This window comes from Chamaea fasciata, unplaced genomic scaffold (assembly GCF_029207755.1).
Source record: "Chamaea fasciata isolate MVZ Bird 193981 ecotype frontalis unplaced genomic scaffold, bChaFas1.0.hap1 SCAF_26, whole genome shotgun sequence".
Lineage (NCBI taxonomy): Eukaryota > Metazoa > Chordata > Aves > Passeriformes > Sylviidae > Chamaea > Chamaea fasciata.
The window spans coordinates 2983669-2997179 of record NW_027094111.1 but is presented as its reverse complement, the minus strand read 5'-3'; the positions used below and the strand labels follow the sequence as shown (position 1 = coordinate 2997179).

The following is a 13511-nucleotide window of genomic DNA, read 5'->3' as shown; positions in this document are numbered from 1 at the left end:
AATGAACCCCTGGAAAGCAGCAGCAGTGGTGTCTGGTGCTTGGCAGGAGCAGCCAGAGCCACAGTGCTCACCAGAGCTGGGGGGCAGCAGGCAGGCTGTCTCTCTGACAGGGTTGGCGGGTGCTGGGGCTGCTCTTCAAGTCATCATCACCAAACATCAGTGTGTTTCCTCAGGGTCTCCCAGCTGATGAGCCACTCGTTCCCAGGGGTACTGGCTTCAAGGGGAGCCACAGAGCAGACCCAGGTGGGGCAGCACCAAACAAAGGCTGTGGGGAGCCTCCAACGACAGCCAAGAGGAATCTGAATTCAGAACCTGATTAGAAACCATGTCATGGCTTCTTCCTGCTCCAGCATTTGGGGAGGAGTGAGCTGGGGGGCGACGTGGAAAATCTAATTAAGATTGAGGGCAGGTTGCAGAGGCACTGACACAGGCACTGCAGGAGCACAGCTGCTTGTGGGAGGGGGACACCGGGTGCTGCAGCACCCCTGGCCCCGCAGAAATGGGGAAGGTACAATTTAATTCTCCTTAATCCGATGGGCACTTGCTCCACTGCCACGTGCTGCAGCGGCTGACAGAGAGCAGCCCGGCCTCCCCACAGCTCAGCTTTTGGACCCATGGTGGTCAGGCCCTCTCTGTGCCCCTGCCAGTGACACTGTACAGCCCTGGGAGTGAGCTGCTAAGCAGGACAGAAGGGGCTCAATCCTGCCTGGTTTGGAGGAGGTGAGTGTGGAGTGCTGAGCTGTCTGCCCTTCCCATGGCTTTCCAGGTGCCCCCCCCCCTTGTGCTGCTGCTCACAGAGGGACCAGGCAGCACAGGGCCATTGAGATGGCCACCATCTGAAGGCCACTTTGCCATCCCCAACAACCAGGTGTAAATCCTGCTCTGCCAAAGCCCAGAGGCCAGGCTGAAAGGGGCACTTCACGGGGTCTGCGGCACCAGGCGCCACTCTCCACATCCCCCTCCCCTTGCCCTCTGCAGCACCTGCCGTGCCCTGTGCCACCTGCATCACAGGGATGTCCTTCCCGCTGTGAAGAGCTGCCACCTGATGGCCGGGGCGTGCCCCGGGACAGGTCCAGCCGCAGCCCCCCGGCCCCCGCCCGCCCCGCGAGTCCCCCTCTGCTGGCACGTCTCGCCTGCTATTCTTAGCTCTCCAGCGCTGCGCTCTCCCGGCAATGGCACCGTATATTACTATTATTGCTGGCTGCCAACGTCTTGAAGCAGGCAGCCAGGATCTTGATGGGGCTTCCACACCCCTGGTGACCTGTCATTCGGTCCTTGCTGGGCTCTGGTCTTCAACAGGCTATTTCAGGAAATCCAATTTGATGGCCAGAAGGAGCACGAGCCACACATTCAGCCCCTGCGCTGGATCCAGGCTCCTCCTGTTTCTGCTCAGATCCAGATTTTAGCTTCGTCTGTGTTGGCAGTAAGGGCCAAGAGTCACCTTTGGCTCCAGATCCAAATTTCTGGCTGGGTGGGATCCAGGGTTTCGGCTCAGCTTGTTGGAGAGATGCGAACGTCTGCAAAACCTGGATCTGGAGCCCCAGCCCCCACCGCAGCAGCACCACCTGGGCATGAGACCCCAGCACGGGGCCTGATCCTGCCCTGGAGTGTGGGCAGAGCTGGGGAGACCCACACCAGCACAGACACCAGCCACCCACACAGGCTCTGCATCCCACGGGTCGTGGCACAGCTCTGCCTCTGAGCTACCGATGGGGAGGCTGAAGGAAGATCCCCCTCAAGCACCCCCAGCCTGGGCTGCCCAACACCCTCCACTCCTCCCATGCCTTGCCCAAGCTTCTGGGAGCCAAGCCCAGCAGGAAGACTGAGAGGGCTGGGGGCTGCTCCTCCAAGCCCACGTGGAACAAGCCTTGGCACTCAGGAGGGAGATTTGGGCACCACCTCACCCTGGCTTGGAGGGGGGGAGACCACAGTTTTGTCACCCCATTCCCTGGAGCAGGGATGCCTGGAGCTGGTCCTGGTGCCCCGGCTCGGTGAGGTAACAACCACCCAGGGCAGCCCCAAACTTGGCCCACACCAACACCTCCCACGTCAGTGTTCCCACCACCCCCGCAGCCAAAAGGGGCCCCTCCAGGCTCGGATGTTCCACGGTCACTTTGATGGCTATTTTTGCATTCCCAGCCCTGCCGGGTGCTGTAATAATGCTTGAAAGGGCTGACATGCTCCTTCCAGCCATGCCCATCTCCCGGTGGCCTTCCCACTGCTCCATCCCCACACAGACAGAACCCTCAAGAGCCATGGATGCATACAGGGGGACAGTGGGAGCACAGGGGAGAGAAAGACCAAAAATTACATCCATTTCCTAAAGGAGAATCTGCACTGCTGACCACATCCTGCTCCAATTTACACCAAGGAAGGCTGCCTGCTCGCAGCCTGGATTCCCACTGGGATAACCAACACCCACCAGCCGGGCTCTGTCCCCCATTCCTGGCCAGGGGACACACAGGGATCGGCGGTGGGCAGCACAGCCCTGGACCCCACGAGGGAGGTGACATGCAGAGCTGGATGTCACAGGATGGAGAGAGACTAGCGGTCCCAGTGCCAACTTGCTCTGCAGGTTTGGCACAGGATGGAGGGACCAGACCAACTCCTCCAAGAAAACCCAACAGCCTGGGGGAAGGAAGGTGGCAGCAGGAGGGAGCACCAAGACAGAGGCTCCCGAAGCTCTGCTTGCCTCCCAGGCTGGGTTGGACCATGGCGCCTGGATGCACGGTGATGGGCACAGCTCAGCCGGCTCCCCACGCCAGCTCCCGGCCGGGCATGGTCCTCGCAGCCACCGCCCCCCCTCCCCGGCAGGATGGGGAGGGGGACCCCCCTGGGCTGGGGAGGGGTCCTGGGCCTTCCCCGAGCCCTCCGCAGCGGGAGAACGCAGGATGGCTGGCGTCGCCATCCGGGAGAGGCCGGAGGGGCTGCGGGCTGTGCCTCCCTCCCCAGTGCCGCGGGCGGCAGGAATGGGGATGCCCGCTGTGGCACCCCTTCTCCCCCACCCGCCGGGGAATCCTGGCGGAGCTGAGCACCACGGTACCGGTGAGACGCCCCCGGCCATCCCCCGGCTCCCTCCTCCACCATCCCCCCCCCATCCGGTTCACCCCCGGACACCGGCTCGGCGGGGCTGGATGGGTCCGCAGGTGACACGTCCCGCTCCCGCGGGGCCGGTTCCGCACGGCTCCGGTGCCCCGTTGGCGAGAGCCTCCCTCCGCACTGAGCACCGCGGACCCCCGGGACCGCTTCCCCCCACCCTCCCGCTGGCCACCGCGGACCTCGGGCACCGGCCCCGACTCTGCGCCGAGCACCGCGGTACCCCCGGCACCGGGGCCGCCCCCGCCGCTCTTACCCCGCTCCCGCCTCCTACATCCTCCGGCGGCTCCCGGGCGGTTCCCCGACGGCCCGGCGCGGCCGCCCCCGGCCCGGCTGCTCCCGGCCCGGCTCGGTTGGGCTCGGCTGGTCCCGGCTCGGCCCGGGCCGGCGCCCCGCGCGTGGGAGCGCGGCGGGCGGCAGCATGCGAGTGGCGGCGGCCCCGCAGTGCAGCGCGGGCGGGCGCGGAGCGGCGGGAGCGGAGCGGGGCCGCCGCGGCGCCGCCAAGACACGGCGGTGGATTTTCCCCGGGAGCCAGAGCGGGCGGCGGCGGCGCAAAATGGCTCCGGTGCGGCTCTGCCGCCGCCTCCCGGCGCCCCGGGACCCCCGTGGGGTTGGGGGGGGGGGGAGCGGGGGCAGCCGCACGTGGGGCCGGGGAGATGCTGCCGGAGCGGGCTCTGCCGGGATGAGCGGTACCCACCCGTGGGCATCCCCCGAGGCACCCTGCGGAGCCGGACTGGCACCGAGACAAGGGGTACTCACCCGTGGGCACCCCCCTGGATCACCCCAGGGAGCCGCGGGCATCCCGGGACCGTCACCCACGCCTGTCCATGGGCACACTGCCTGCCAGGGAGGGGACAGAGGGCAGAGACTGTTCTGGGGTACTGAGATAGCCCTGGGGTGTCAGGATAGTCCCTGAGTGCCAGGACAGCCCTAAGATGCCAGGATAGCCCGAGGGTGCCAGGACAGCCCCAAGGAGCCAGGATAGCCTGGGAGTGCCAGGACAGCCCCAGGGAGCCAGGATAGCCTGGGGGTGCCAGGACAGCCCGGGGGTGCCAGGACAGCCCCAGGGAGCCAGGATAGCCCGGGGGTGCTAGGACAGCCCCAGGGAGCCAGGATAACCCGGGGGTGCCAGGACAGCCCCAGGGAGCCAGATAGCCCGGTGTGCCAGGATAGCCCCAGGGTGCCAGGACAGCCCCAGGGAGCCAGGATAGCCTGGGGGTGCCAGGACAGCCCCAGGGAGCCAGGATAGCCCGAGGGTGCCAGGACAGCCCCAGCGAGCTAGGATAGCCTGGGGGTTCCAGGATAGCCCGGGGGTTCCAGGATAGCCCGGGGGTGCCAGGACAGCCCCAGGGAGCCAGGACAACCCCAGGTTGCCAGGACAGCCCCAGGGAGCCAGGACAACCCCAGGTTGCCAGGACAGCCCCAGGGAGCCAGGATAGCCTGGGAGTGCCCGAACCACCCCAGGATGCCGGGACGGCCCCGGGCAGGGTGTGGCCCCCAGAGGCCCAGCCTTCCCCCAGCAGACCCAGGGCCACCCGCTGCCGCCTGCCCACTGAGCCACTCACACCACACCCTGTAATTTGATAATAATTATAATAATAATAATTACAGCGTGCGCGGGCTGGAAGTGCAGGAACAATAACCTGGGTAACGCCCTGCGCGGTGGCAGGAGCAGCACGGTGGCACATGCCCTGTCCTGGTGCCAAGCTGAGCCCAGAGCACCCTGCCAGGCCCTGCCCAATGCGTGGGGCGACACATGAGCAAGTGCCCTACGTGTGTTTTTAAGCAGCCGTGTCCGTGTCCCAGTGCCATGGTTCAAGCCCCCAGGCTTTCCCAAGAACAGGACACGTTGGCAGGGCCAGGGCCAGAGCCAGAGCCAGAGCTGGGGCTGCCCCCACCACTGGCATGCAGAGGATCGCCCAAAAGTCCTGGTGCCCCCACTCAGAGATCTCCAGCCCCAGACCCCACCAGGCCCTGCAGCATCCTGCATTGCCGACACGGCTGCTCCTGCTGCATGCGGGGAGCAGAGCTCTGCCCCCTCCTTCAGCAGTTATATAAAAGGATTAAAATTTAATATGAACTTCAAAAGGGGAAGAACTGGGTGGTCGAAGGCAGCTGGCCCGAGGCCGGGTGCGGAGCAGAGGCACCTTGGGACATGTCCCAGCTCTGCTGAGCAGCAGCACTGCGGCACATGGAGACATCATCCAGCCCCATCCATGGGGGCAAAGTGTCCGGGCACCATGGGCAGCACGGGCATCCCATGAACCCACAGTGGCTTTACGGAGCCGTGGTCTCCCCGGGTCACAGTGGTGCACAGTTTCCACGGCACGTGGGGACCCCATTCCCCAGGGTCAGGCCTTGCCCTGCACCTTCACCTCTCTGCTGGCATCCAGGCATCCCACCACCCACAGCCACAGCATCACCCACCCATCCTGGTGCCCGCTGCCACCCTGCCCATCCCATGCCAGCATTCCCCAGGCATCACATCTCCTCCTGCCCGGTGCCTCACATTTCCTTCCACGCACGTGGGTTGGAATGTGCTGGAGAGCAGCCCTGTGCTGGGGCAGCAAGACCCCCAGCTGGGGGGGCAGCTGATGCACCCCTACCCCCCACCATCCCCGGAACCCTCGTGGCTGCGCAGCATCTGCTCTGCCCTCCCGCCGGAGCAGCACCGGGAGCGGGGCTGCGCTGGCAGCAGCAATGAGCCAGGGCTGGGAAAACACCATCTTCCGCCCACACAGCCGCCCACGGCCCCGCGCCCGCTCCGCCGCCCCCGCCGCGCCGGGGCTCACGGGGCGGGGGCGGCCGGTGCGGGCTGGGGGATGCGCCCGCCACGGCCTCCCACCCATGGCCGGGGCAGGGGACGGGGCAGGGGACGGGGCAGGGGGTGAGGGCTCGGCTCAGCAGCTCCCGGTGCAAGAGCAGCTCTGGGACAGGGTCCTGCCACAGGAGAGGGGCTGGGATGGGGGTCCAGGTCTGCGGGGGCCGGGGCTGCCCCATATCCAGCCCTCCACGGGGCACAGGAATTTCTCGGTGAGGGGCACAGGCACCTGCCAGCGAAGAGACTGGGGAAGCCTTTGGCTCATTCATTTTTAATCCTGGCCAAGAGCAGGAGGGGTGCAGGCTTGAGGTTTAGTGACATTGCAGGACTGGACTGGCCATGGGGCTGCAAACAGCCCCCTCAGCAGCCCAGCTCATGCCATGGGGGTCCTTGGTCATGCATGTCCCTGCAGATGGAGACCCCCAGGAGATGACAGCAATCACCGAGCATCCCTTGCCATTCTGTCTTCCCACATCCCACTGTGGCTCAGCTCCCATTGCTGGGCGAGTCCCTCTCACAGCGCCAGTGCCACTCTCCCAGTGCCAGCGACGCTCTCCCAGTGCCAGTGACGCCCTCCCAGCGCCTGCAATGCGGGGGGCAGGATCTGTGCTTGAGCAGGAGCTGTGGGCGCGTGGGAATGCACAGAGAGCAGAGCGGGGTGGGAGGAGGGGGGTGCACGAAGCCAGAGCTCCCCCCACGCTGCTCCCGATCCCTCACCTGGCAACAGGGACCACATCCCACCGGGGCAGGCGGGGGAAGGACCCTGGGGCCCACCCCGCTACGAGGAGGTGAAGGAGGACCCTCGGGCGCCAGGTGCCGGCGCAGGCGGGGCCGGCGGGGGCAGCGGGAAGCAGCGGCCGATCTTGCGCAGGGTCCGATCCAGGTCAGCGCGGAAGCGCCGGATGGAGAAGCAGTAGACGAGGGGGTCCAGGCAGCTGTTGAGGCTGAGCAGGGCCACGCTCAGTGTGTGCAGCACATCCAGGGTGTCGGGGGGCCCGCAGAGCGGTGCAGGGGGCCGGCTGCTCACCCAGGGGGCCAGTGTCAGGTGGTAAGGGGCCACACAGACCACAAAGACCAGCAGCATCCCCAGCACCATGGCACGGGCCTGCTGCCGGTGGGAGCCCGGTGAGGCCGCGGTGGGCACGGAGAGTGCCCGGGCGATGGAGGCGTAGGTGCCCAGCACCACCAGGAAGGCGATGGAGAAGAAACCCACCATGGCGTAGGCATAGCCCCGCTGCCGTGTGTGCTGCTCAAAGCAGGCCGTGGTCCCGGCATGAGTGGGGAAGGTCTGGTGGGCGGCCAGGGTGGGCACGGCACAGCCCAGCCCCAGCAGCCAGGCCAGGGCGCAGGCCAGCGCGGCGCCGCGGGGCCCCGTCAGCGGCAGCGCCCGCCGCCCCGCCCGCACCGCGCAGAACCGGTTGAAGCTGATGAGAGCCATGAAGGTGATGGCGCTGTAGGTCGCCAGGTAGTAGGCGGCCCCAGCCAGGCGACAGGCGACCTCCGAGAGTAGCCAGTCCCCCCCAGCCAGGTAGTAGTGGATCCAGAGAGGCAGGGTGAGGTTGAAGAGGATGTCAGCCAGCGTGAGGTTGATGAGGTAGATGCGGATGGCCTTCCTCACCTTGCCGCTCTGCAGGAAGACCAGCAATGCCACCAGGTTGCCCGGCAGGCCCACACACAGCACCAGGCAGTAGATGATGGGCACCAGCACGAACTGCACCGGGTTGTTGGGCACGCACTCGCCAGGGTGTTCCACCAGCAGCGGTCCCGGCACAGAGCCGTTCATCCCGGGCTCCTGCAAAGATGGGGAACAGTGGCACAACCCTTGGGGACAGGGGAGGGACACTGACCCCAACAGGACAACCTCTGGATGGCCCCTGCAGTAGCTGCTGGGCACTGGAGGCAGAGCCCTGTGGGGATGCCATCATCTGCTGGAAGGGCTCAGCTCACACAGGAGAGAAGAAGACCCCAGCTATGTCCCCTCACACAACAAGGAAGCCTAGAGGCCACTGTCAGCTGCCCAGCTAGAGCTCCCAGGGAGTGGCAGGCACAGCTGCAGCACAGCCAAGGGACAGAGCTCCAGCCGGAGGCACCCGAAGGTGCCGCACTGGCTCCAGTCGGCAGCTGCGGGGCTTAACACCTCCCACACAGCACGTGCTTGTGGGGCCACCCACCCCAGCCCTCTCCCAGCACCCCAAATTCCCCATGGAGCCAGGCATGAGGAAGTCACCCAGTGGCTCAGCAAGCTCCAGAATGGAGAAACCCAGGTATGGACAGGGGTACAAGCACAGGGCCAGCATCCCCCCATGCCCACCAGTCCTGCACAGTGGGGTTTGCCTCTGGTCCTGGCCATGGAAAACCACGCTGTGCTGCAGTGGCTGTATCCAGGGCTGCAGTTACTTCACCTCCCATCACTGCCTGCCCACACCGCGCCAACGAAGGCACTGAGTCACCAGCCGGTGTTTTCCAGCACGGCAGGGCTGGATTCGGCACACACAGCACCCAGCCCTGGGTTGAAGCACGGAGAGCGCGAGCTGCTGAGCCCGGGGGACCTCAGTTGGACCCCGAAGGAACCTCTGGATCCCTCAGTGGTCCCCTTTTCTGTCTCCCTCCCCATCGTTAGCACAGTGAATGCTCCATCTCACCCACACCACGATTGTTACCTACCTTGTCTGCTCGGGCAGGAGCAGCTGCGTCCCCTCCGGCTGCTCCTCACTCTGATCCAGCCAGGCTGGGGACGGCTTTAAGTCCTGGGGGAGGCAGGGGCTGCCTGACCCCCACCCACCATCCCAAGCCCCGCTGTGTGTTAGTGCCCGTGGGATAGCAGCTGGAGTGGGGAGAGCACCTGTGTGTGTATGTAATGGGGGATTCCCTGCTGGAGCCACCCTAAGATCCCCCGTGCCGGCTGACGGGGCTGGGGGCATGTGGGAGGGGCCAGTACTGGCCTGGCTGACCCCCCTTTGTGCCTCCAGCCACATCTAATACCATTTCCCAGGGCCCTTCTCCCACTCACGTCTGGATGAAAGCAGCAGAGGGTCAAGTTTCTGCACCCGGCAGCTGGGGAGAAGAGGGATGCCCCAAAGGGATCAAAGCAGGAATCTGCCTTCTCCTGGCTCTTTGTGCATTTGTTGGCTTCAAAGCTGGTTTTAAGGGGAGCAGCCCTACAGGCCCCCCCAAGCTCTGTGAGCATCTGACTCGCTGCTTTGTGTGTTCCTTTGGGACACCAAAGATGCCACCCCAAGGTAGCTCAGGTCCCACCAGGGGTACAGGGGTGTCTTACACCCCTCGCTCATCCCAACAGCCAGACTTCCCACACAGCCATCCCAGCCCCATTCCTGGCAGACACAACGGGGTTCAGATGAACTGTGGCCCATCCTGAGCTTGCTGTGCCCATCTGGGGTGGCAGAGGGTGGCTCCCTGCGGGAGCAAGGTCCACAAAAAGCACATGCCTGCCTGGGCACTCGCTCCTGTCAGTCCCTGGATGTGCAGCAAGGGGCCTGGCACATTGTTGGGTGGGCTGAGGGATCCCACAGCCCAGATGGGCTCTCCCCATTGTCCATCTGCCTCTGTGCCAGCTCCTGCACCAGTTCCCACATGTCCCCAGGCCTCGTGTCCAGGCACTGTCCCCAGGGACTGAGTCCTCCAGCCCCAGGACATCCCCTTAGCCCCCACGGCTTAGTGTGGGGGAGAGACAGAAACAAACAGGGAGGCAAAACGTGAAAAACAAGAGGTTTTATTCCAAAATTTGAAAGCCCCCGAGAGAGCGGGGACCAACAGTCCCTGCTTAGTGTGGCCAAACGCTGGAAGGAGCCAGACACCTTGCGTGAGTTTAGCAATGGAGCTGCCGGAGCAGTGCCACAGCAGTGTCACACTGGTGCCACGGCCACCGTCCCACAGCACCAGCCCAGGTCCTGCAGTGTGGGGACAACCAGCACCAGAGTCACTGGCAGAGGCAGGACAGGACACGCAGCGTCTCATCAGCAAGTTACCCTGCAGGATGCGGCGTTGTCCCTGAAAATACCATAAAGGCCTTGCTTCCCACGGGCCGAGCCGTCTGTCCTTCCCGCCTCTCGTCACTCGAACTTGGCCCGGGGGGCAGCCGGGTACCCGCGGATGTTGAGCAGCAGGAGGAAGCCGAGGCACACGGTGGCCGGGGCACACATGGCCAGCGGCTCCTGCAGCGCCAGCAGCGTGTAGATGGCACCTGGGCAAGGAGCAGAGTGAGGGAATGGGGGTCTCTGGCTGAGGGTGTCTCAAGACCCCACGATGAACACTGGCACTCACCGATCATGACGACACTGAGGACGAAGTTGCTGATCTCCTGCAGCAGCTGGGGCCCAAATGCCAGCAACAGCCCGGCCGTCACCTCCACCCAGCCCACGGCCACCAGGTACCTGCCCGGCTCCGGCACAAACCCCAACTCCTTCAGGGGAAACACCTTGGCGAAGCGCTCAAACTCCAGTGCCTGCGAAGGGTGGGAGGGGAGCGAGGCAGCCCTGAGCCTGGGGCTGGGGGAGATGCAGCCCCTCCAGTGTGTCTGCTCTGCCCTGTCCTCCAAGGGATTCAGCTCTGCATCCTAAGTAACTCAACCACACTCCCTAAGGGGATCAGCCCTGCACCCCAACCTGCCCTGGGGGACCAGCCCTGCACCCCAAGTGACTCAACCCTGCACCCCAGTGGGATCAGCCCTGCGCTCCAAGGGATTCTGGCTGACTCACAACGAATGGCTCAGCCTTGTACTCAAAGTGCTCCACCCTGAACCCCCGTAATCCCAACCTGCTCATTCTCACCTAAGGCTCAGCCCCGCACCACAACAGGGTCAGCCCCGCACGTTTCCCCTGGAGCTCAGCCCTGCACCACAACCTGTTCCTCTCCCCGGAGCTCAGCCCTGCACGCCAAAGTGCTCTTAGCTCTTGGCACCGCTGTCCCCAGCCCGCTCAGTACCTCGGGCTCGGCCCTGCGTACCCCGAGCCCGTGGCCGCGCTCACCATGTGTCTGTGCAGATCGGCAGACAGCCAGTCCGAGACCTTCAGGGCGCCCGTGAGGCAGAAGAAGATCCCGAGCAGGACACGGAGGGCGGTGAAGGCCGCCGCCATGGCGGGACGGGCGGGCCCGGGGGCGGAGCGGGGCGGAGCGGCCCGGCCCCGTTCTCAGCCCGTTCCCAGCCCGGCACAGCCCCGGCCCCGTTCCCGGCCTCGCTCCGCTCCGGTCCCCGCCCAGCCCCAGCCCCGCACGGACAGGGACCCCCGAGCCCTCGGGTGCTGCCGGGGCAGGGGGTGCTCAGATGTTCAGCGTCACCCCCCAGGCTGCGACACGTCCCCGCCAGCAGCACCATCCTCCCACCGAAACAGAGCTGGAGGAAAAAGGGAACCCTCCCCATCCCACAACAAATCCCACAGCTGGAGCTTCGTGGGCTCTGTGAGCGGGTGTGATCCACGGCAACACCTGCTGGGGTCGGGCTGCGAGGACCGCAGATCAGACAGGGTACAGGCAGTGCCGGGCACAGCTCCAGGCAGCAGGCAGCAGCAGCGAGGATGCTGTGACCCCAGGGAGGCCGCTCCGGGGGAGCAGAGGAGGCTGCACTCCCCGGCCTCTGCGTCACCGCCTGCGCTGCTCCGCCACCGGCACAGGCCGAGCCTCGCAGGAACGGCAGCCCGGGATTGGCGAGAGCCAGGCCCAGGGGAGCCGCAGGCGATGACGTTTGTGTAATTCAAGTGGAAATATTTTTTTTAATGCCAATAAATCATGAGAGCCTGAAGTGTTTTCCAGGCACGAGGAAGCACTGTGGGGCACAGAACGCACAGCCAGCCTGGACCTGCACCGACCCCAGATCCGCCACCACGTTGCGGGGGCTGCCACAGGCACTGCTTGGACAGGGGCCAGCGGCAGTGACACTATTTTTACTCCTGGCAGCACATGATTCTTCAGCTGCTCACCATGATTTGGAGCACGGGTTGCCACACAACGCAATGACAGCAACAGGCCAGGGCAGGCTCCAGGCCTTCATGGCTTGGAAAGCTCCTTGGTTAGAATAAAAAAATAAACACCAAACCCTGCAAAATAAGTGCAGCAGTTCAGGGCACATGCGGGGCTGTAGCATCAGGGCAGCAGTCACTGCTCACAGGGCATTTACTGTTCAAGTGTACCTGCTCCGTGCCTGATCTTTTATTGATTACAGAAGCTACTTAATAAACTATTTGGTAGAACAAGGTGTCAGCCTCACCAGAGGACACCCCAGCTGATGGCAACAGCCAACACCAGCACCAGAGAAAACCCATCCCATCCCTACAGGACACACAGATTGCAGTTTGCTCATAGCAGGGAGCTGAGGAGGTGAAGTTCAGCACATGGAATGCTGCAACGATTTCTCACAGGAAGCAGCCAGTGCTGCAACAGTGGAAATGAGGACAAGTTACTGGAAAATAACAGAATCTGAAGAAAAAAGACTGCACAAGCTGCAAGAGCTGTGGAGACAAAGACAGTGAACCCCAGCCTCTGCAAGGTGCAGCTACTGAGGAGCCACAGACCTCACTGAAGTCTTTTCAGGATCCAGACAATATCACAAAGTCATAAAATCAGAGTGAAACACCTCAGATTGCCCTCACCCAGCACATGAGTGCCTGAGAGAGAACAGCAGCAGCTCCTAGCGCAGCACCAACCCTCCCTGCCACGAGCACTCCCAGGTATTCAGATCCCTCTCAAGCGTTTCATACCACTTTGCCACATGAAATTCAATTCATGTTTCTAATCTGGCAAAGCAGGTCTCAGCCAAATGTTCACGACTTTTTGTGCCACTGCAGGAGGAAACCCTGCTACAATGAGCAGAGCCACCACTGGTGTATTTCAACATATTAGACTTGATATTTAAACAAAGGATTAAATGAATGACAGCATGAACCACAGTGTATGTGCACAGTGCAGCTGCCAAAGCACCAAGTGAAGCAACATGAACTATGGCAATTTGTGCTGCAACAGCTAAGCCCAGCACTGCTCTGGCTTCTAGAGAACTCTTGGCATCTCAGGCTTAATTACTACAGTCATCACAACGAAAGCTATTAAAAACCAAGCAAGCACAGGTAAACATTTGGAATTCTGCAGTACAAAACCATGTAACACGCAAAATGGGAGTAAGGAATGAGTGAAATTTCCAGGAATTTGTGTTTCTCACACCCAGCCATACTACTCCACACTGACAGACTGCTTATTCACTGAATACCCTCCAGAATAAAACAGAAATAATTTATAAAAATATTTAAATATTTTATTTTTAAGAGCTGTATGTCCCTGGTTCCTCTTCATTGCACTCAGACTTCTTTTTCTGCAAGTGCAAAGCACACAATTAGATTTTGCAAGAAAGACAGAAAACAAAAGCAGAAACTACATGACATGGAATCACCATTCAAAATCACAGGCCATGTGCCTGCCACATATTCTCAAGTATTCACATCAGATTTGAGATAAAATGAACAGAACTCATATATTTTTAGGATCAGATATAGCTTTGTGTGTTTTCCTACCCCACAGCAAGAAGCAGCAGTGACAAACCACAGAGGATTCAAATAGGAAATCACACACTGAATCCCACTGGCTTCACACC

At 62.7% G+C, this 13511-nt stretch overlaps 2 protein-coding genes across 2 annotated transcripts; both read right to left on the bottom strand.

Annotated features, from left to right (window-relative positions):
- Positions 1-6695: 6695 nt before the first annotated feature.
- On the bottom strand, positions 6696-7700 carry LOC136301565 (platelet-activating factor receptor-like). Its single transcript, XM_066204676.1, has one exon. The coding sequence runs from the start codon at positions 7698-7700 to the stop codon at positions 6696-6698; it is 1005 nt and encodes a 334-aa protein (XP_066060773.1).
- Positions 7701-9631: 1931 nt separating this feature from the next.
- Positions 9632-11021, bottom strand: TMEM35B (transmembrane protein 35B). Its single transcript, XM_066204436.1, has 3 exons — positions 10903-11021; positions 10199-10379; positions 9632-10118 (listed from the first exon to the last, which is right to left on the bottom strand). Exons 1-3 carry the CDS (start codon positions 11008-11010, stop codon positions 9988-9990), a joined length of 420 nt encoding a protein of 139 aa, XP_066060533.1. The 5' UTR covers positions 11011-11021; the 3' UTR covers positions 9632-9987.
- Positions 11022-13511: the final 2490 nt, after the last annotated feature.